The 24,433-nt window shown below is 40.6% G+C and overlaps 1 protein-coding gene across 1 annotated transcript in view; it reads right to left on the bottom strand.

Moving 5' to 3' along the window:
• BOLL (boule RNA binding protein) overlaps positions 1–24,433 on the bottom strand; it is a 61,033-nt gene that overhangs the window by 21,238 nt on the left and 15,362 nt on the right. Inside the window, exons 4-9 of the mRNA XM_026667944.2 lie at positions 21,583–21,637; positions 20,133–20,208; positions 18,608–18,732; positions 15,163–15,165; positions 4,972–5,043; positions 3,956–4,003 (exon numbers count right to left, since the gene is read on the bottom strand). Coding sequence (XP_026523729.1) covers positions 3,956–4,003; positions 4,972–5,043; positions 15,163–15,165; positions 18,608–18,732; positions 20,133–20,208; positions 21,583–21,637 — 379 coding nt within the window. The remainder of the gene's footprint in view (positions 1–3,955; positions 4,004–4,971; positions 5,044–15,162; positions 15,166–18,607; positions 18,733–20,132; positions 20,209–21,582; positions 21,638–24,433) is intronic.

Here is a 24,433-nt window from a genome sequence, read left to right as displayed (position 1 = left end):
CTCCTGAATCAGCCTTTTTTCTCTTTCTATTTTTAACTTATGGGCTAACCATCTCCCAGGCTTATTAGCATGCTCAAAAAAAATCTGTTTTGCTCTTTTGACCTCCTTTACTCTCTCTTCCTGGTTCATAATATTTAACTTATGCTTAACTAAAATCATCTCCCTTCTCATTTTCTCATCTTGTGGTGTTTTTTGTAGTCTGCTTTCTAACTTTTTAATCTACTCCTATACCCTGTTTTGTTTTTCCCACCTTTCTTTATTTCTTTTAGCCATGCAGGCTATTGTTATTCCCCTTAAATATGCTTTTGCTGTGTCCCATAATGTCTGTATTGATGTTTGTTGGACAGTATTCTCCTTAAAAAATAACTCCATTTCTTTTTTAATTTTTGACACATATTCTTTCTCTTTTATGATCTGGGGGTTTAGTGTCCATCTTCTCCTCAATTTTTTCCTTCCCTTCCAAATTATTTTTAATGGATTGTGGTCTGCCCATACATTTGTCATAATCTCTGCTGACTCTAATTAATTTCCTAGTTCTACGTTCATCCACGCCATATCTAATTGCGACCACGATTTATGTGGATTGGAGTAGAAGGTGTATTCTTTTTCCCCTGAATTTAGTCTCCTCCATTGGTCCACCAAGTTCAGTTCCTGTATCATCTCAAAGAAGGATATTGGCAGGATTTTCCTTTTCTTTTTCGTACAACTAATATAATCTTTTCTTATGTCTTCCACCGCATTGAAATCCCCCACTATACATATATTTCCTTGTCCAATTTCTAAAATTTTATCATGTAAATTACTATAAAATTGACTTTGATTTTCATTCGGGGCATAAATTACAACTAATAACATTTGCTTCTGACATATTTTTCTACTGCCTTTATTCTTTCTTTGATGTATACAGCTATCCCTCTCTGTTTCTGATCTGCCAGAGCTGTAAATAACCTTCCTAGTTTTGGGTATTCTAAGCATCTCCGAAACTGTTCTTTAATATGCACTTCTTGCAGACATATTACTTCTACTTTTTGTTTAGCCAATCTTGTTAGTATTTGTTTTCTTTTAATAGGTGAGTTCAGTCCATTAATGTTTAATCATATTAGCCTGGTTTCCTCTTCCATCATCCTACCTACGAGTTAATATCTGCCTTCTATTAATTCTCGTGTCTCTTTGTGGGCGTGTTCTTAGTCTCATTCCTTCCTTCTATCCTTGCTCAATTTCCCCTTTACTTCCTCCTTCTTGTTCCATTTCTCCTAGTCCCTGTCGTTGGTCTTCTTGGTTCCCTGTCTCCAGCTCATCCCTGCTACTACTTTCTTCTTCTGTTCCTATTTGGTCATACAGGTCCTGTGCTTTATCCAAATTGTCTATTTTCAACCTCATCTCCTGCCATGTTACTAACATCCCTTCTGGGATAAGCCATCGAAACACTACATTTCTTTTAATCAATTGCGTTGCCAGAAATTTATAATCTCTTCTGTACTCGCGTACTTTCTTTGGGATCTGTTTTAAAGTTTACATCTCTTTATTTTGTATATTAATGGTTCATCCCTCATTATTTTATATATTATGTCCTGTACGTTCTTCCTAGCAAACCTAACATGGACTTCTCGTGGTAGTCTATTATGTCTCGGATAGCTGGTTTGAATTCTATAGGCTTCGTCAATTTCTAACAGGATCTCTTGACTTTCTCTCTGTAAAACTGGTGCAATTAGTTCTGCCATGATAGTGCTCAGATCTTCCTCTTTGTTCTCCATGATGTTCTGGAACCTCAAGTAAAAAGCAGCATGGTCCATTTCGTGATGTATAATTTGTTCCTCTAGTTCCTTATTCATTGTTATCATCTATCTACTAACTCCAGTTTCTTCTCATTTTGCTCTGATCTAATTTCCACTACTTGTAGTTTTTGTTCATTCTCTCAGTAGTTTGTTGTATTGTGTCTTCTGGCTTGTTAATTCCTTGATATGTTCTCCTGCATCTTCATCTGCTGCTCCTGCATCTTCATCATGTTTTTTTGGATTGCCAGCAACAATGCTTGTATTGTTTGCATGTTAGATGTTGTACTTTGCTTTTCAGCCCCCAACATTCCCTTGATTGTCTTCTGGCCAGCATGGGATGAGACTGTCAATACTGGGCTAGGTGTTGTCTTCTTTGTCATTTTCAAGGTTGATGTTATGGCACTTGTCATGTTTTTGAAACTTCTATTTACTTCTGCCCACACTAGCATCCACTTTATGTTCTATTCTAAGGTTTTACTTTGGTTGATCTCTTTTTTTTTTCTTTTTCCTTCCTATTTGTTTCTACTTGTTTCTACTTTAGAACCTACCCCAATTTATCGGGTTTTCCTTATTTTAAATATGTAAACCTTTCCAATTCATTATATCCCTACCAATCACAAAACATACCTATCTACCTCTCAACCAAGCTCTTTCTCACTATTCCTATCCTATTTATCCTATTTATATACTATATCACAATAATTCCTTTTAATCCATGTACTAAATGTTCTTAATCAATTCTATTAAATAATAGATATCGTAGATTTATCTTAAGTAACAATTCATTAATATTTCAGTAAGTAAAATAATAGCACTCTTATCAATATAACAAATTAATCAATATTTCTCTTACAGAAAGAAGAAAAAAAGAAAATATGGTTATTGATTATAAGTTAGAACTCAATTATGCATAGGTATAGAAGTAGTATAAATATTTCAGTATAGATATATCACTGTAGATTATAGTAAATTGTAGTAGAGCACAAGATATATATGGTGTATAACTATAAATATATGTCTTATCTTATAGACATAATCAAACTATATTTATAAATCCAGTTTCTCCCCCCAAAAGCTCCTTAGGTTTCTTCATTTAAATTTAACCAACAATACAAAGTTTTGAACTTCATCACTCACTGTCATTACCATCAGAAACTATCCTTCAGTCCAATTCTATTCTGTTGTCTCTGACGTTCCTTTCTCCTCACGTCTCAGCTTTACTTTCTCTTTCCTTCTGCTACTTTCTGTTTCTCTTCTCTAATACTTCACACTTTCTCTTTCGCCTTTCAATCTCCTTCAGTTTAATGTCTATCTTGTTGATCTCCCCTCCACACCTCACATATCTCACCGTCTCCTTCAATCAAATATCTGTCCAGTTCTTTCACTCTCTCCAACTCGGCGTTCTTGCCGCTTCCTTCCTTCTCGTTTCCCTGCCTCCACTTTTCCGGTTCCTTCTTTAAATCTTTCAAATCCTCTTTCTTCTTTCTGTGTCCTCCTCTGTATATCTGCTCATCTTTCCTTGTCACCTCCTGGAGTCCTTCACTCAAAGTTCTGTGTCCTCTCTTTTCTCGATCTTTTCAGTCTATGCAAATTTGCTGAATCACTGTTCGTTCCGCCAAATCTCTGCCCATTCCTCGGGGATTCCCCACCTGCTGAAGCTTCCCTTTTCAGTAAATATTCAGGACTCACTTTCTATTGGTAAATCACCACTGTTTCCGATCAGCTTTAACGACATGATCTGTTAGTAATCTCTTCACTTCCTTCTCATCTATGGTTTAGTCACGGCCTCGGGTCTGCCATACTAGTATGATAGGCACTTTCACTTCGGGTTTCAGGAATTTCCTTTTGTGGTGGCAGGCAATCGCCTTTCACCTTGCCGTCGTCCAGGCTTCCCCTCTATTCCGCTCGGCTCTCCAGGCTATTCGTGCCCCCGAAGGGTGCCCAAAAGCAAAAGAACAGGTTCCAGGAATGCAAGAGACCATTCTCCTTTCCCCCTTTCACCATGACATCACTACTGGAAGCCCCATGTCTTTACTTTCAATCCTGCTTCTCATATACAATAATTTTTCATCAAAAGAACAGGGAAAAACTACTGTATTTTTGTTCTTTAAGAATATTACATGGAGAGTCAAACGGAATAGTAAAATGTGGGAAGAAGATTGAAACATATTTCAACTTACCTGGGGAATACTCCACTGCCATTGTCCAGGAAGGCATTGTGCAGGAGCCTAGGACAGATAATTTTTTGTTAATACTCTGTCTAATCAAAATTCTAAAGCAATGAATGTATACTTTACACACGTCATCTTGACTAATGATATGTTTAATGACCATTCAATGTAATGGAGATGCTGAAAAAACTGACTTACAACTGGTCATCACACAACCATTGCAGCATCCCCAGTCATGCGATAATGATTCAGACACTAGGAACTGATGTATATTTAGAATAGTCACAGCATTCCAGGACCATATGATCACCATTTCCTAGCTGGCTTCTGACAAGCAAAGTTAATGAGCGAAGCTGGATTAATGATGTGATTCCTTTAATAACCATGGCAAAAATGGTCATAAAATCGGGTGCAGCTCCCTTAAGGACTGCCTTGCTTAGCTATGAAAGTTCCAGTCCCAATTATGGTCATAAGTCAAGGACTGTCTATACCAGTGTGTCAAACTCAAGGCCTGTGGGCTGGATCCGGCCCATGGGGTGCTTAGATCTGGTCCGTGGGGCCACCCTGGAAACAGCAAAGGACTGGCCCACAGTGCCTCTGCCAGCAAAAATGGGCTCCCAATCTCTTTTCAGCTGGGACAGCCTCCTGCAACCCTCTGCAGCAAAAATGGAGCTCTGGAGGGTTGCATCAAGGTCCATTTTCACAGGGTTGCAGGAGGCTGGGAGATTGGGAACCAATTTTCGCTGGCAGAGCACTCCGGCTTGGCCACACCCACCCCAGCCCCCCAAGGTCAAACACAACCCTGATGCAGCCCTCAATGAAATCAAGTTTGACATCACTGGTCTATACAAACTTTAAATAAAATAAACATTGAAACCATTACAATTAATAAAAAAGCTAAAATATTAATCAATAAAATCCAAATGGAGTATATTTGTAATTTTTCAGTGTTTTTGTTAAAAAGTGTAATTAATGATTTCCCTTATTTACAATCATATTGAACAAATGCAATCTTTAATTGTTACCTGATAGTGATATGTTGGTTGTTGATAAATTGGCTGAGCTAGCATCACAGGAGAACTAGAAATTGAACGTGACTTTAAAAAGAAAAAAAGAACTTCAATTAGTATTTTGCTGAGATGGGAGACTTCCTGTAAGCACATGGTGAGTCAATGTCTTTCTAGCTTTGGCTGGTTAACAAGACAACTTTTGCAAAGGAAATCAATGCCAGATCTGAACTGGCAAAATCTCTTTGGAACAAAGGAGAGATTTGTAATCATTAACATGACTCTGTATAGCCACTCATGTGTAGATCATGAAATTGCAGTTTTTATGGTTGGCTTATGAGTGGACTGGCAGGGATTCAGAGTTACATCAAGTTTATACTCATAAGCCAGACTTTATGGACATTACTTTTGACCGAGTCTTATATCTTCATCACTTGGTTTTTTAAAAATATTTGAATATTAGAGAGAGTAAAACCCTTCAGATCAGCAAGGTCTTACTGTATTCATTGGCCCCCTTAAAAGATGATGGTGAAAATTTGACTTTAAAAGTTTTAAGGATACTAGATTTTGGAAAATTAATAATTAAGGGGCCAGAGGACTTGGAATTATAATTTTGAATTATTTAAAAGACAATTTCTGATGGGAAAATGGAGATTGCTTTGATTGTTTTTTAATGATAGAGAGACCTTGAAGATTGGACAATAGAGCCAGAGAATAAAGAAAATGGAACAGAAATTGTAGGCTTTAGAATAGGTTTTTCGACAGAATGGATGAAATGTTTGATAAAATTGACAAAGCATAATAAAATTGGATATCTATGAAATTAATTTGAAGGGGAATTTAAATGTAATGGAAATGGATCTGATGACTTATTCCCTAAAGAAGATAAACAGATGTTAAACAGGAAATTGATTTGGACTTTTTCTTCTGGATATATAAAAGAACTCTGCTAAGATTAGAAAAGACTTTTTAAAGAAGTAACAAAGGGATACAGTGGAGCCTCAGGACACAACTATAATCCATTCCAGGATTTTGGCCACAACCTGATTTGGTCGTGACTGAAAGCACGACTGTCTGTGCATGCATGGACAAAACAAAAACAAAAAAATGGCACCAAAGGGGAAATCAGCGCAGAAAGGGAATCTTTCCATGCCTATTTTATTCACTACCCAATTTTTGAATTTGAATTAAAAAATCGGGTGGGTTTTTTTATTCGCCACACAATTTGGCTGCAAACAGAAGCATTAGTGACTTGAGGTTCCACTGTACTTTACTTATTGATGCAAAAGAAACCTGTTACACTCTGAAGAATTTTCACTTTGAAGCACAGATGATAGAGTGAACTAACTCTAGGACTTTTTTGAAGGAGTTAAAGAGTAATTTTAAAAACTTAGAAAAGGTTTGCAAGATTGGCTTATTTGATCACAGTTAAAAATAACTATATCTGTTTCCCTTTACTGGAAGGGAATCTTTTGGTAACAAAAGATCGATTGATCTAGAATTTGGACTTTGTTTTCTTTATTTAAGAGATATGCTATGGGAGGAAGATAAATTATTTTTTATTTAGAGACGGTGATAAGCTACTAAAATTGTTTTTAATCTGCTAGGATGAACAGGGAAGTTACTTATTTTCTCTTTTCTTTCTTTTCTCTTTTTCACACCCCTCACTTTTCCCCTTGTACTTCTCTATTTATATTTTGTATTGATTTTTATTTTTTATTTATAATTCTTAATAAAAATACTTGAAAAATGTATTTTGCTCATATATACTCAAGTTTTAAATGTTACTTGGGAATACAGTGCATTCAGAAAGTATTCAGATCCCCTTCACTTTTGTCAATTTTATTACGTTGCAGCCTGATTCTACAGTTGTTGAACTTCATTTTTTTCTCATTAATCTTTACTCAGTACCTGATAATGGTAAAGTGAAAACAAAATTTTAGAAATGTAAATTTATTAAAAAGAGAAAACTGAAATATCACATTGGCATAAGTATTCAAACCCTTCACTCTTTGATACTTAGTTGAAGCATCTTTGGCAGCCATCAACCTCAAGTCTTTTTGGGTGTCACCCAACAAGTGTTGCACACCTGGACTGGGGGATTTTCTGACATTCTTCCTTGCAAATCTTCTCAAGCTCAGTCAGGTTGGATGGCGACTGTCAGTGGATAGCCATTTTCAGGTCCCTCCAGAGATGGTCATCCCTATGCTACTCCTGCGTTGTCTTGGCTGTGTGCCTAGGATCGTTGTCATGTTGGAAAGTGAACCTTTGGTACAGACTGAGATGTTGAGCGCTGTGGAACAGGTTTTCATTGAGGATACCCCTGTACTTTGCTTCCTTCAGCTTTCCTTCAACCCTGACAAGTCTCCCAGTCCCTGCTGCTGCAAAACACCACCAAGCTTCACTGTTGGGATGATATTAGGCAGTTGATGAGCAGTACCTGGTTTCTTTCATACATAACATTTAGAATTGAGACCAAAGAGTTCAATCTATACTGTGTGCACAATTGTTAGGCAAGCTGTATTTTGGAGGATTAATTTTATTATTGAACAACTACAGAGCTCTCGGTCAGTCCGAAATGAAACCTCAAACCTGAATATTTAAGAAAGTAAAAGTGAGGTTATGGCTTTCTTGGGAGAATATCTATGTGTGCACAATATGTGTGCCCAGTATTTCCTAGTCGAACCACAGACAACTACAATGATCTAATACATATCAATTTTACAGAAGACAATGTTGAAAAAGCACTATGCAATCTAAAACCATCTCTATTCTATTGGACCGGACGGAATATGTGCCTACTTCTTAAAAAAGCTATCCACTGCCATAGCCCAACCTCAAAGCATAATCTTTGAAAAATCTTTCAGGACCAGCTCCTTGCCAAAACTATGGTCACAAGCAATAGTCATCCCCATCTTCAAAAAGGGAGACCCCAGCCTAGTTGAAAATTACAGACCAATCTCTTTATGCTGCATCACCTGTAAATTCATGGAATCAATTATTAACCAATCCAACATCCTCCACTTAGAAACAAACAACCTACTCTCCAATAAACAATTTGGTTTCAGAAAAAAAACTATCATGTAATCTGCAACTCTTACACTGCAAAAACATATGGATTACACAACTAGATTGGGGCAAAGCAATAGACGCAATCTACATAGACTTCTGTAAAGCCTTTGATTCAGTGGTACACGCTAAACTACACCTAAAACTAAAATCTTATGGTATTTCTGGACAACTGCATAACTGGATAGAAGCATTCCTGTCAAACAGACAACAAATGGTCAAAATTGGGAGCGTCCTATCAAATTCTGTACCTGTCAACAGTGGTGTCCCCCAGGGCAGTGTTCTAGGACCAACTCTCTTCATACTCTACATAAATGACCTCTGTGATCATATTAAGAGCAACTGCGTTCTCTTCGCTGATGATGTAAAGCTATTCAACACCACAGACAATACTACTACCCTTCAAAAAGGCCTCAACTATGTATCAGAATGGTCAAACAAATGGCAACATCAAATCTCAACAAATAAATGCTGTCTTACATATTGGCAAAAAAAATCAGAAAATAAAATACAAGCTGAATAGTCAAGACCTTGTTGATGACCCAAGCTCTGTAAAGGACCTTGGAATACTCACCTCTAATGATCTAAGTGCTAGAGCCCACTGCAACTACATAGCCAAAAAGGCATTAAGAGTTGTTAACCTAATCCTACGTAGCTTTTTTTCTGGTAATATCACACTACTAACCAGAGCATACAAAACATTTGCTAGACCAATACTCGAATACAGTTCATCAGTCTGGAACCCACATTACGTATCTGATATTAGCACAATTGAGGAAGTCCAGAAATATTTCACAAGAAGAGTTCTCCACTCCTCTACTCGTTGTAGAATACCTTATGCCACCAGACTTGAAATTCTAGAACTAGAAAACCTTGAATTACGCCATCTTCGGTCTGACTTAAGCATGGTATATAAAATCATACATTGCAATGTCCTACCTGTCAATGAATACTTCAGCTTCAACCATAACAACACAAGAGCACACAATAGATACAAACTCAAAGTTAACCGCACCAAACTTGATTGCAGGAAATACGACTTCAGCAATAGAGTGGTCAATGTCTGGAATACTCTACCTGATTCTGTGGTTTCTTCCCCAAACCCCAAAAACTTTAACCTTAGACTGTCTACTATTGACCTCATCCTTTTCCTAAGAGGTCTGTAGGGGGCGTGCATAAGTGCACCAACATGCCTACCGTCCCTGTCCTATTGTTTCTTTTTTTTCCTCTTATATGTATCCATTTCATGTATTCATAACTATGTTTATACTTATACCTGTTATCTTATAATCACTTGACAAATAAAAATAAATAAAATAAATAAATACATTGGGCAACTATTAGTGTGCAGAATTATTATGTGACTAAATGAAAAATTTCCCATCTCACTTATTTATTTTCATCTGTTAAAGTGATAATAAACAAGTCAAAATTTACAAATAAATATCTCTGACAAGTAAAAAACAAAAAACAGTGACCAATATAGCCACCCTTCTTTTCAATAACAGTCATAAGCCTTCCATTCATGGAATTTGTCAGTTTCTTGATCTATTGATGATCAACTTTTTGTGCAGCAGCAACCACAGCCTCCCAGAGATTGTTCAGAGAGGTGTACTGTTTTCCTTCACCATAAATCTCCCATTTAAGAAGGGCCCACAAGTTCTCAATAGGGTTTAGGTCAGATAAGGAGGGGTTTAGGTCAGGTCAGGTCATTATTCTTTCATCTTTAAGGCCTTTACTGGCTAGTCACGCAGTGGAGTGCTTCGATATATGCAATGGTGCATTGTCCTGCATAAAAATCATGGTCTTTTTGAAAGATGCACTTTTTCCTGCACCACTGCTTAAAGAAAATGTCTTCTAAAAACTGGCAGGTTTGGGAGTCGATTTTGAGTCCATCTTCAACCTGAAAAGGTCCAACTAGCTCATCTTTCATAATAGCAGCCCATACCAGTACCCCACCTCCACCTTGCTGGCGTCCGAGTTGAAGTGGAGCTCTATGCCCGTTACTAATCCAGCTAAGGGCCCATCCATCTGGTCCGTCAAGAGTCACTCTGATCTCATCAGTCCATAAAATCTTTGAAAAATGTGTCTTGTTCAATGGTGGTCAGATTTCAGTCTTCTTTACCTTGGCCATGTCTCTGAGCACTGAACACCTTGTATTTCTGGGCACTCCAGGTAGGTTGCAGTTCTGAAACATGACAGCACTGGAGGATAATGAGTTCCTGGTAGCTTCATGTTTGATTCTTCTCAAATCTTTGGCAGTTAAGGTCTTTTTTTCTCAACACGTTTCTTGTGAACCTGATGACTATTTGCAACATGACGTTTGATGGTTTTGTGATAACGCCTCAATATCTTAACATTTTCAAGAGTGCTGCATCACTCTGAGACTTTTTACAATTTCTGAGTTTTCAGAGTTACCGTATATACTCGAGTATAAGCCGAGTTTTTCAGACCATTTTTTGTGCTGAAAAAATCCCCCTCGGCTTATACTCGAGTCAGATTCCCCTCTGAAAAAAAAATGGGCTCAGAAAACAACGCGAGCCGAGGTCGCTTCGGCTCCGCTCGGCTTCTCCAACATCCGGCACTGCCCTGTTCTATGTGCCGGGCCCGGCAAGTCCGAGCAGCCAGCGCGTGGAGCAGGACGGCGCCGGAGATCGTTGGCTGCCTCTTTCGCAGCACGGAAGGCCTCCCCCGGCTGGCCAGCTGCTCTCCTCCTTCTCTGCCTGTTTGTTCTGTGTGACCGAGGAGGAGGAGACCGGCCGGCTGGTTGGGGAGGCTTTCTGCGCCGAGGAGGCGGCTGCTGGTGTCCGGCTTTGCTCCGCTTCTCCGATGGTCCGGCGCGCCCTGTTCTTTACTTGGGCAGCCGGGCGCCCACAGCAGCGCCCACGGCGGCAACAGGCAGTTCCGCCCGGGCTCCGCTCAGGTGTCTGGCTGGGGCTGTTGGGAGTTGCTGCCGCCGGTGCGGCCCCAGTCCCGCGTCGCCTCGGGAAGGGAAAGGCAAAGTGCTTTTGCCTTTTCCGGCTGGGGCTTTGGGAGTTGCTGCCGCTGGGCCCCAGTCCCGTCGCTGGGAAGGGAAAGGCAAAGTGCTTTTGCCTTCCTTCCGGCTGAGGCTGTTGGGAGTGCTGCCGCCGGTGCGGCCCCAGTCCCGCGTCGCCTCGGGAAGGGAAAGGCAAAGTGCTTTTGCCTTTCCCTTCCCGGCTGGGGCTGTTGGGAGTTGCTGCCGCCGGTGCGGCCCCAGTCCCGTCGCCTCGGGAAGGGAAAGGCCACGGCTTGGAAGGCTGCCACTGGAGCGAAGCTGCGCGCGCAGCCGCTGCGCTAGCATCGGATCGGGCGCGCTGGACGGTTCCGACCGAGCCCCGAGCGTCGTCTTTGGCGCCCGCCCAGCGCCGCGGAGCTCCCTGTACCGGGAGAAGGAGAAGACCCCCCCCGGGGCGGGGCAGGGAGAGGAGCTTCTTCCGCCCGCCCCTCTTTCCGCGCCCACCGGTGTCCCCGCAAGACAACCCCCGCCCCGCAGTCACCGCCGCTTGAAAGAGACGGGCCGGGGGTTGGTAGAAAGGCGCCGGGCGCCCTTGGAGAAGGTCCCGCGTTCACCTGTCTGCCTGCGGATGTCAGCGGAGCTTTGCCGCTGCTTCGTCCGGGGTCTCTGGGCAAACACGTCCACCCGAGCGGGGCTTGTCGCCTCCGGCACGCAACGAGCGCTGCCCTCGGATTCCCTGTCCGGTTGCCCCCCTTTTGAGGGCGATGGCAGTAAACTGTTCCCGTAGCAGCGGCTGCTCCTCTTTCCCGGCTGGGCTGGTGAACGAGGCTTCGCAGAGTTAAGACTGTATGGACTGTATGGATTCAATCTGGATTGGGATTAAAATGATTCTAGATTTACTAAACCCCAGTTACTTCTTCCTGGCCTGTCCCCTTGTTGGAGCCAACAGTGGTTTATGGTTCACTAAACCTTGGGGTACTTAGTGGGGTGTTCTGCTGAACTGTGACTGAAGCAGGCCAATTACTTCTGCCCAGAGCACCAAGGAAAGTATCAGGATGCGGCCCAGGACCTGCATTTCAGGGGGCTCCCCTGGCCCTGATTAAAAAGCCAGATCTGAGCTGTGTTCAGACCAGCCTTTGCACCCTCGCCCTCTCTTTGGTAGGAACTACTGGGTTCTCCGAAGAGGGGTGGGGGCTGTTTTTGGCTCTGAATGTTATCACAACTTCACGTGGGTTCTGTCCTCCTTCAGTGCGGTCTGAATCAACCCGCCAGGCCAGAGTTGTAATTTGTTGCCTGGCTTCCCTGCAGTCGGGAAAGAGGAGCAGCCGCTGCTACGGGAACAGTTTACTGCCATCGTCCTCAAAAGGGGGGCAACCGGACAGGGAATCCGAGGTCAGCGCTGCGTTGCGTGCCGGAGGCGACAAAGCCCCGCTCGGGTGGACGTGTTTGCCCAGAGACCCCGGACGAAGCAGCGGCAAAGCTCCGCTGACATCCGCGGGCAGACAGGCGAACGCGGACCTTCTCCTCCAAGGGCGCCCGGCGCCTTTCTACCCACCCCGGCCCGTCTCTTTCAAGCGGCGGCGACTGCGGGGCGGGGTCGCCCTGCGGGGACACCGGTGGGCGCGGAAAGAGGGGCGAGCGGGAGAAGCTCCTCTCCCTGCCCCGCCCGGGGGTCTTCCCCTTCTCCCGGTACAGGGAGCTCCGCGGCGCTGGGCGGGCGCCAAAGACAATGCTCGGGGCTCGGTCGGAACCGTCCGGCGCGCCCGATCCGATGCTAGCACAGCGGCTGCGCGCAGCTTCGCTCCAGCGGCGGCCTTCCAAGCCGTGGCCTTTCCCTTCCCGAGGCGACGCGGACTGGGGCCGCACCGGCGGCAGCAACTCCCAACAGCCCCAGCCGGGAAGGGAAAGGCAAAAGCGCTTTGCCTTTCCCTTCCCGAGGCGACGCGAGACTGGGGCCGCACCGGCGGCAGCAACTCCCAACAGCCCCAGCCGGGAAGGGAAAGGCAAAAGCACTTTGTCTTTCCCTTCCCGAGGCGACACGGGACTGGGGCCGCACCGGCGGCAGCAACTCCCAACAGCCCCAGCCGGAAGGGAAAGGCAAAAGCGCTTTCCCTTTCCCTTCCAGGCGACGGGACTGGGGCCACACCGGTGGCAGCAACTCCCAACAGCCCCAGCCAGGAAGGGAAAGGCAAAAGCGCTTTGCCTTTCCCTTCCCAAGGCGACGCGGGACTGGGGCCGCACCGGCGGTAGCGACTCCTGACTCAGGGGCCTCCGAGGAGGGGAAGAGAGTGACTCCTGCCTCCCGCTGTCGTCATCATCTTCTTCTTTTGGGTTAGTGAATCAATTAAACCTTTCATGATAGTGAGATCGTTTCCCAAATTAATTATTTTTATTTTTGAAATTTACCAGTAGCTGCTGCATTTCCCACCCTCGGCTTATACTCGAGTCAATAAGTTTTCCCAGTTTTTTTGTGTAAAATTAGGTGCCTCGGCTTATATTCGGGTCGACTTATACTCGAGTATATACGGTAATTAGATCTATTTAGCCCATTTTGCCTGAAGAAGTTGCCTAATAATTATGCACACCTTCATATAGGGTATTGATCTCCTTAGGCCACACCCTCCCTCATTACATAAATACACATTACCTGATCTGCATTTAAGTTTATAAAGATTGGAGGTGGAAAATATGCATACAAAGGATGATATGGTCAAAAAAAATCACTTGCTTAATAATTGTGCACACAGTATAGGTTTGATCAGACCAGAGAAACTTGTTCCTTACAGTCTGAGAGTCCTTCAGGTGTTTTTTTGCAAACTCCAAGTAAGCTTTCATGAACTGAGGAGAGGCTTTCGTCTAGCTACTTTGCCATAAAGTCGATTCGTGGAGAGGCTGCAGTGATGGTTGTTCTTCTGGAATGTCTCATTTCCACACAGGATCTCAAGGGCTCAGTCAGATTGGGTTCTTGGTCATCTCTTACTAAGACCCTTCTTCCCCAGTTGCTCAGTTTGACCAGGTGACTAGCTCTCAGAAAAACCCTGGTTGTGCCAAACTTCTTCCCATTTAAAGATTATGTAGGCCGCTGTGCTCTTAGGAACCTTCAGTTCAGCAGAAATTCTATTGTAGCCTTCCCCAGATTTGTGCCTTGCAATAATTCTGTCTCTGAGTTCTGCAGGCAGTTGTTTTGACCTCATGGCTTTTGCTCTGCTACAGTTTGCATTGTTAGCTGTGAGGCCTTCTATAGAGAGGTGTGTGCCTTTCCAAATCATGTCCAATTTAATTTACCACAGGTGGACTTCAATCAAGGTATAGAAACAAGTCAGCAGCAATCAAGAGAAATGGGAGGCACTAGAGCTAAATTTCAAGTGTTGTTGCAAAGGGTGTGAATACTTATGCCAATGTAATATTTCAGATTTTTAAAAATAAATTTACAGACATTTCTAAAATTCTGTCTTTACTGAGCGTAGATTAATTGGAAAAAATGGATTTCAACAACTGTAGAATCAGGCTGCAGCATAACAAAATTGACAACAGTGAAGAGGGTCTGAGTACTTTCTGAATGCACTGTATACTTGCATTATTAAAATATTAGTTTTTGTAAAAGAGGAGGAATAGGTTTAATTAAGTAACTTAATGCACATCTTATCTAGGATTGTGTGCTCTATCTGTTTCGTTATTCATGGCAGACTCCCTCATCTTTTCATTTCCGGAGAGCCTTGAGGGAATCTTTGAGGAAGAAAGGTAGTACAGAAATGTGAAACAAAAATAATTTGTATATATATCTTTTTTGGTTTCAAATCAGCCTTTATTTCTGGATATTTTCTGGATATGTCTGTACAGTTTTCTCAGCAAAATTTCCTATGTAGTTTATCATTGCCTGCTACCTAAAAGCTGAGAAACAATTGGCCCAAGGTCACCGGGGTTGGCTTTGTCTCTAAGGTGGTACTAGAACTCATGAACTCCCAGTTTCTATCTTGATGCCTTCACCACTACAACAAACAGGCTTTCATATGCATCAACACTAATTTAATTTATTATTAGGATTATGGGTTTTTTAAAACTTTCCTTAGATCCTTAGTAGCCACTTATGGAACCCTACCTCTGTGAAATAAAAAGGTTACAACCAGAAAAAAAAGTTTATTGTGACATCTATATTGTGGAACAGGCTTTCTCTAGATGTTAGATAGGCCTCCTTTTAGATCAAACTCTTCCAGAGGACTTTTAAAAAATAACCTTTGCCTTTTTTCTTGTAGACAAATTTTAATTTCTCTAATTTGTGAAAAAATTTCCTTCTTTTAACAGCTGAATTAAGTCCATTTATATTCATTGTAATCAGTTTTTTCTCTTCCATGATTATACTTTGTAGTTAGGTTTGGTAGCTCTCATAGATCTTGGTTCACATTGTTCTTTAATTTCCACCTGTCCACCTACTGCGCCTTCTTCTTTTTCAGTCTCCATTTGATCCTCTTGAAATTCAATTAGTGAGACCTCTTTTTCTGCCTCTTCCTCTCTCCTTCCAAAAAATTCTGCGTAGAATAATTCTGCTTTCTCGATTGAATCAATTCTGTGTCTCTGTTCTTGCCATGTAAACATTAATCCTTCTGGAATTAGCCATCTATAATTCACCTCTTTTTTCAGTAACATTTTAGTCAAGAATTGGTATTCTCTTCTTATCTCTCTCACTTTTCTAGGTATTTGTTTTAAGACCACAATCTCCTTGCCCTTGTATTTCAACATTTTCTCTCTTGCCACTTGCAATATTTGTGTTTTAATGGCTTTTTTTGTAAATCTGATATGAACTTCTCTTGGTAGATTATTTCTCATCGCATATCTTGTAAAAACTTGATATACCTCATCTACTCCATCCATCTTCTCTTCTGTTATTTCCAAAGCTTCAGCCAATATTTCTATCATTATCTCAGCTAAATTTTGTCCTTTTTCTTCCGCTATGTTTTGAAATCTGAGATAAAATTCTGATTTATCCATTTCAGCACCCCACTTTTATCTTGTTCAACCACTGTTAATCTGGTATCAATGTCTCCAATCTTTTTGTCTCTTTGTTTATCTTCTTCAATTTTTTGGAATCTCTCATCATACTTCACCATCATTTGTTGAATATTCTCCACTTTTTCATCAGTTTTCCCTATTCTTTGCTCAATATTCTCTGTTCTTTGCTCAATGTTCTCTATTCTCTTTTCAATAGTGTCTGATTTTGTTTTAAGGTCTTGGATTCCTTGCATGATCATCTGTAGAGTCACTTTTTCTTGTTCTTTGTCTTGCTTTAACATTGTCTGGATTGAACGTTGTCCTCCAGATGGTGGGGAGGCGGAAGTAGAAGTTGAGGAGCCAGAGGGTATCAATTTCCTGCTCATTTTAAACGATTGAAGATCTTCATGTTCTTCTGAACCTTAATCCAATTATGAAGTAGTCAATTATAATTCAAGATGAAAAGTAAAAAATGGTAGAAAAAAAAGCCCAATAGTAATAAAAAGAAAAGGAGAGAAAATTTCTTCAGGTTCTTCTAAGCCTTAATCCAATCAATAGTTAAGTAAAAAGGAAGGGAAGAAACAATTTTTTAAAAAAGAACAAAAAAAGAAAAAGAGAAAAGAATTCTTCAGGTTCTTCACCACAAATTAAGAGGTCTCAAAAATGAAAAAATAAAAACATAAAAATGAACCAAGAGTATGGATAGAAAAAGCAAAACATCCCAAAGAAGAAAGAAAAAAAAAGGAAATTTTTTGAGGCTTTCCCTTTAAAATAAGAAGCAAAAATAGAAATATTACAAAAATAAAGATACAGTAAAGTTGGTAAGGAGGGGTAGCACAACTTAAAAAAATAAAAAGGACACACTGCACTTTATTTAATCATCCAAGGCTCTGATTATAACTCTCTTCTCCACAGACTTCAAAACCAAGCTTCAATTGTTGATAGAAATCCAGAAGAACACCTGCAATAAGACTCTCCCATGCTCTTCCCTCTATCTTATCACGTTGCAATGTCCTTGAAAGAGAGTCTCTGATCTTTCTTTCTCAGCTCTCTCAGCTTCATCTAAGATATTTTCAAGCCTCTAGTTGGCAGTGTTATAAAGTTTCTTGACACTCACTTTCCCCCTCCTTTCCCAGACAAAACGTAATAGAAGTTTAAAAAAAAGAGAAAGTATATATATAAAAAAGGAAAAGTAACTAAAGGGAGCCTCTAACCTAAAATGTTGCAAAGTCAAAAAAGAGAAGAAAAAATAGATGTAAATAAAAAAAAAAAAGCCAGTCCAGTTAGCAAATGTTAAATCGTGATAGAAGTCCAGTAATAAGAAAAAAAATAAAATAAAAAGCCATGCCTTACTTTGATATTTCCGTTTAAAAACTGCCGCTTATTCCATTCTGTCAAAACTTTTACAGATTTTTCCTTTTCCTTAGGGTGTCCCTTTAAGTCTTAGAGTAATAAAAAAAAAGTTCTCACCAAACCGACACACTTTCTCTTTCCAGTCTCTTCCGATCAGAGCTGTCCCAACTTCAGCAGCTTTAATGGCTGCCTCTCTGCCGCCGGCAAGAAGGGCTTCTCCTGGATCAACCAGGGACTTTGCGGTGTCCCTGGGATCGGCAGGATGCACCCTTCACTTTCATCGTCTCTTCGGGACGGTTTAGGTCTGTTGGGACCGTCCAGAGGCAAAGATATCTGCTGCAATCTCAGACCTCCGAGATTGCATGCAGTATTGTCGCGACGTCAGCTCCGCCCTCCCGCCTTTTTTCTTAAGTATTTATTTATAGTTAACACTATTATAGTCTGTATTATAGATGTAATGTATAATATTGGATAAAATTTTATTGTATTTAAGAGTTTTTGAAGACTTGGCAACACACAAATTTGATAAATAAACCTGTTTTGAAATCAACTGAAATTAAGCATGATAAATATTAACCATAAAACAGCTATCCTTTTATACTTATCTATAATTTGGTTTATTTTTGGTTTGATGTGAAAAGCAGTTGAAGCAGTCCATTATGTTAGTTAATAATGATTTAGTCTTGGCTTAGTGCTGTATATGAATGCAGTGTTCATCAAGCCAATACAATGAGGAAGCTGGCAAGGAAGGTTGCAAATTGCTCCATTAAGTTGCTCCTGATTTTTCACCTGCCTGCAGCATCTCCTCCACTCATAACAGCCTCTGCTGGTTCTCCTTATCTTCTATGAGATATGGGCAATCTGATTGTCCCTTACCCTGATGCATTCATGGTCTGTATTGGTTCTCCCCAGTCTTCAACTTAGGTGTGATCTGTGCTAGCCCCCTTGGGCCACACCTGCATGGCCTGCACCAGCTTTCTCAGGCCCTCCTCCCTTCCTGCCCTCCTTATCTGGGACTCCAATCTCATCCGGCTTAATGACACACACATTTTTAGATTAAAACAGCAACCCAAACTTCTCAGGATTGCTGTTGTAACCCATGGACTACCTGCATTAATATTATTATTTGCAACAGCTGTATGCAAAGGTAACATAGTTATAAATCTGCTACATTAACTGCAGTTTACAAAGCATGCTAATATAAAGAGCAATAAAATAAAGCATATTATTTATCAGCAAATCTGATATTCCTATATAAAAAAGAATTACCCATGGCTGAGGAACAGATGCAACTTCAGGAGTGTGAAAATAAGCTACTCCATTATGGTAAGTGTACGGATACCCAGTTGAAGTTGTTAAGTACATTGTTCCAGCTGCTGGCATTATACTGGAACCTGAAATAATGACATAATAAAATTTTGTATCTTTTTATTTTATCATTTTGTGCTCTTAGACTAAAGTTTTTAGTTAGTAAAAATCAGATATGTAACATATGTAAGTTTGAAAATTTGGGGACAAAAAATTAGTCTATTAAATTTCCTCAAATTTCTTAGGCAGGAATTTTAAGTACACACAAATTGTTTTACAGGTAGGATTTTATTGATGGAAGAGAAATACAGTGGTAATTTGCCCAGAGTCAATCAGTCTGGTGGCTATAACACATCTGAGTCTAAATCTGCATCATGAGTAACAGGGAAACACTGTACAGAACTTGACATATAATTCTAAATTAAGGCAATAGTGATAAACAGGTAGTCCCCAAGTTAAAACTACAATTGGGTTGGGAATTTGTTGCTAAGAAATGCAATCATAAAGCACAATATCACATGACTACATCACTCAGCAATAGGAATTCTTACACTGCCCATTGCCACATTAATTGAATTCTATGGGTCATTAGCCAAGAACCCACCCCAATCCAAGCTAATCTAGACTTGATCCCTTGATCCCTTTCAGGGGACATATGACGGGTCCTCGTACTTAGTCATAGCAGCACCACCCCAGTCACATAATTGTAATTTGGGTACTTGGCAATCAGCTTGCAATTAAGTTGTAGTGTCCTATGGTCACATGACTGCCATTTGCAACATTCACTGCCAACTTTGGACACACAAAGCCAATAGGGAATGCAGTAGGAGGTTGCAAATGGTGATCATGTGACTGTGGGATGCTGTGACTGTATGGGAATTATGTGACAGTAGCAAGTGGGATTGCTGGAACTCCTATAGTCAGTGCACTCATGTGATGTCACGCTTTACAACCCTGTTACTTAAGTGACAGAATTCCTGGTCCCAATTATGGTTAGTAAGCAAGGATATCTGTAGAAAGTTATTTCACCACAATGCAAATACATATAGACAATTTGTATTGTCTATAGCATTTGCCTGGGAGAAGTGCGGGTCTAAAAATTTTCCATTGTCAACAGGTTCCACTTCAAGCAAATTTCAAAGTTTTACAATATTCATTTATCAGATGGAATAGAAATATTGTGGTTCTCCCTTAGCAGTTTGAATGGCTGGAAGTGAAGAGAAAGTAGTAGTAGGTGGAGAAGCTACAAAGAAATAAAAGAGATATGCATCTCTTGCCCTTCCCATAACCCTCATGTGGCCAGATTGAGTGCAACATAGAGGTATTCTTGATTGTTGATATAATGTGAATAAGTAAAGCGAATCAGAAAACTCATGTACAGCCAATAGTCTCTTGATTCTAGCAGCTTAATGGTTATGTGTAGTGCTTTGCTTGAAAGGGATTTCACTGAAGGATGGACAAAGAGGGAGAAAAAACAAATACATACGAGGAATCCCTACTTGTTGTTTTCTTATTGCCGGACCAATGTTCAGTTTCTTATCTTTATAATTTAATTTTTCAGCCTAAACAAAACAAAGGAAATATGTCATTTATATTACTTACTTCTAAATCTTGTTTTACAAAATGTTTATGAACAATCCAACATTTTTTTTCAGATATTTATTTCATTAAATATCTTACAAAAAACTTTTGCAATTTTTTGGGGGGATGCTTGGTTACTATTACAATTCTTTTGTTCAAATAATATTACTATATAAGGATTTTGAGAATATAAAATTCAAAGGATGTGAATTCAAAATACAAAACAGTCCCTAGATTTTTTTTTCTACATTTTCTTCAGGGTACTGGCTTTAAATTATAAACCCCTTGATATTTTGGAACCAAAGGTTTTGAAGGACTACAAATGCCTGTTTCTCTATGTTCCTATGTCTAAAATAAAACTGTTTTGGTGGTGGGGGACTATTTGACATACCGTGTCACATTAAGGCATGTGATAGCTGTCCAAGAGTAGCTTTCTTCAAGTGATTGTTTTCTGATTCTAGCCCTGTGTCTAGGACAACTTGCCATGGCCAACTTGCCATTGTCAACTTGCTGCAGCTAACTCATCATGGCCAACTCATAGTGCGACAATTCAACACTGTATTGTTTCGTTCAGTTACTTTTATTATTGGTGACCATGTTTTCTTCAAAATTATTAACTCATGTATTTATTGGCTATGATTCCATCAAAATTAACTTTTGTATTTGTTGAATTGTCCTACAGTGAGTTGGCTATGGCAAGTTGTCCCATTCCGCTAGCCCTTCCCAATAAGGTAAGACATTGTCTGTCATCTTTATTTTTTTTCTGTGCCACATAAAAACATTTTCAATCTTTTAGGCCTCCTGCTATGATTTTTAACTTTCTACTGGACAATCAGTGTCCCACTGGGTCATTACCTCAGAGTTAATTTCTTACCTAATGACCATGGGAGGGGAAAAAAGCAGTGGGAGTGACTTCCAACTTCCTGCCATTCCCCATTTAGTTTCATTGTGGGAAACTAGAAGGGAGCAACAAAAATTTTCTACTTTCCCTTGATTGCCATTGATACATTGACTGGAAATGTAGACCGCTTAAATAAATCTTTTTGCACATTTCAATCCATTTTTCTCTACTTTTGAACATCCCATTCCTATAATACAATGCCCATGAGCATAAGAGTAGCCCAAATGTCTACGGTATTTGAAAAGACCCTCTGCATCTCCTGATTAGTAAGTAATTTGCACAATTCTCTCTTCTATACATAGCTTTAATATTGATTATACATTATGGCAACTCTTTTGTGATGGTGCCCACCAAATCTAAAAAAGTAATGTTCCTATGGACTTCAAATAACGATCTTCACACATGTGTAAACATGAGAGAATTACTACTATGTATATAAAATAAAATAATTTACCTCTTGTAAAATTTTTTGTGCGTCTTCTTGAGTTTCAAATGTGACAAACCCATACCTAAGTAAAATAACGGAAATTATTTTCCTTAAAATACATTATATGTGCAGTCTTCCAAAATGTTAATGTGTTGTCTGACAATTTTGAGGCATTTCGTAGTCTATAAAAAAGGAATGTGAAGCAACAAAGTGTTTGTTTCAACCTATATACTGAGAATAAAGCTTTTAAAAAACATTTTTTCCCAAAGAGAAGACAGATTATGACCTTCTAAAAGAAACATGTTATTTCCATGTGTTTTTTATTTATAGAAGAAGAAAAAGTTTAAGCTACAGGCCTAAAACAGTGGCCAAAAAACAAATCCTTATTAACAAGGGAAAAAAAAAACCTATCTCACAATAATGATGCTTCCTATGTTAATCAAAACATAATTCTGGAAGTTAAGAACCACAGCACTTTACATGTGGAATTGAATGGTGGAGATTCTGCTGTAACTCTAGCTTGACAGCAGACATATACTCAAGCAAGGCTTATGTGAGACAAAAGCAAAAGTAGATAAAACTCAGAATGGTATGCAAATAAAATGAAAACTAGCATAAATGTTAATGTAAAATTACATCCTTAAGGCTTTGATTAGGTTGTACGTTCAGTTTTTTAGTTCTTTTTTAAAAAGTGTGATTTCTAGACCTTTTCTGATTTACATTTGAAGAGTGTAGCAATATTTAATTCTAGATCAATTTCCAAGTTCATTAATGCTGAAGAAAAAAACATTCAGTATAAAATTCAACTGAAGCTGTAATTAGCATAAAAGATATCCTTCTGGAATTACTTTCAATAAAATGAATCTAGTTTTCAAACTGATAATTCTTTCATTTCAATTTGCTATTTTTATGAATCTTTGCATTGAAACACATCTGGCAACTATAATGATTTTTAAAATAAGGCTTCAAGTGAAGAAAGAATTTATTTGCATAAAGCGACATAGCTTTTCAGTGGGATTTGTATAGATGAATAGAATGCTTATTTTTAACTATAATTCTTGATATAGTTGAATGGCTGTAGCAAACTACAAATTAAAACCATACAGCTGAAGTTCTTTTCCTCAATTCTTTAAACCAATTATGCTTTATATCATATTCTAAAAACAAGAAAAATAGGACTGCAATCAGTTAACAATAGAAAATATTGTTTTCTTGTCCAAAATCTCCATGTGCTCCTCCAAGGGTAGCAAGTTATGTAATAAATGAATATGCCTATATACCTCAACAAAAGTATGATAGAGAAATACCATATAGGCAGGTATAAGAATAGCAATAGAAATAAACAGTGAAATGAAGCGCCTTCTGATAAAGATGTACTTGTGATAAGTATGTTAAAAAGAAAGTATCTATCCAGGGGTGGGATTCTACCAGTTCGCACCTATTCGCTAGAACCGGTTGTTAACATTCTAAACGGTTCAGAGAAATTACTGGCCTAATCCTGTAAGGAAGGCAGGATTCATACATCTGGCGACAAACTGATATCTGCTGCACCTTTTGTATCTTGAAATGCAATGTTGGTGAAATTGTGAGACAGTTTACTTATACAGCTAATCCTTGTTCAGCAACCCCAGTTGGAAACAGCATCTTGATCATTAAGCAAAGCAATAGCTATGTGAAGCCTTTGACTATGATCTTCAGTTTTCCTTTGTTTTGCAGACCTGCGAAGATTATAAATTACTTTTTCATCACTCAGGCATGATATTCCCCTCTGAAAAAAAAATCTGAAAAGTAGCCAGGGGTGCAGGGGTTGCGTAAGCACCCGCTAAGCATCCGATCAGCTCCCCGCCCTGACCTCAACTAACACTCCCCCCTTTCTCTCTTTCCTCTCCCCCCCAACCTCCCCTCCAGGTCTTCCCCAGCAACCCCTCCCTGCACAGAAGCCTCAGCTGGTGCTTTCGGGCTCTTCCTCGCCCCCCTGCATGAGATCCTCCGAGCTGCGGGCTAAAGGCGGCAGGGCTCCTCCGGGCTGATCGCGCAGGCATCTGGCAGCTGGGGGGGGTGGAGGAGCGGGAGAAGAGACCCAGGGCGTGACGTGGGTCCACTTTCCTCCCCACTGAGAACTTTTTTTGCGTCCGGCGCGGGTAGTTCGGCGAGAGGCGGGCGGCTCTATAACCCCAAAGGCAGCTCTCGCCTGGCATCAGCGGCAGCACGCCCACACACACAAAACACCCACTCAAACACACACTCGCTATCCCCACAGCGCAAGAATAACAGGAATAGTCTTCTTCCCCCCCCCCCACTCCGCCCGCCACTAGCCTTGCGGTTGCGCCTTGTGTCCCTGCTCCTTGGCTCGGTTTTGCCTGCAACTGACTCCCGCCTCACACTTTTGAAAGAGTGAGAGCGGCCCGAGGAGTCGTTGAAGCGCGCCCCGTTGGGGGCGTGGGGGGAGAGAGAGAAAGGCGTATTATTACATAAGCCTTTTAAACTCGTGAGAATGGGCTTCCCGGGCAAAAAACCATTTATTTACATCTGGGCGCCCAGGAATCGTTTGCAAAACCGCTTCGCCTTCGCCAGTCCTCTTTGCAAAGCGCCGCGGCGGCTCTTCCTTTTTGCCTTTCCCTTCCCGAGGCAACGCGGGACTGGAGCCGCGTGGAGCCGCGCCGGGCAGTAGCAACTCCTGACTCAGGGGGCCTCCGAGGGGAGGGGAAGGAGGAGAAGAAAGGGGGAGGGGCTGATTCCCAAAAAATCGGAATTCGATTTTAGTCGGAAGAATATCATGTCTGATCACTGTTGTAACTGGCGTGGCTAAACAAGTAAGTTGTTAAAGAGTTGGGAAGAAGACAAATGCATTGGATTGATATATTTGCAAAGATCTCAA

Source organism: Notechis scutatus, chromosome 1 (assembly GCF_049901735.1).
Source record: "Notechis scutatus isolate UNSWTSFEM ecotype Mainland chromosome 1, rNotScu1.2, whole genome shotgun sequence".
Classification (NCBI taxonomy): domain Eukaryota; kingdom Metazoa; phylum Chordata; class Lepidosauria; order Squamata; family Elapidae; genus Notechis; species Notechis scutatus.
This window is presented reverse-complemented; position numbering and strand designations above follow the sequence as displayed.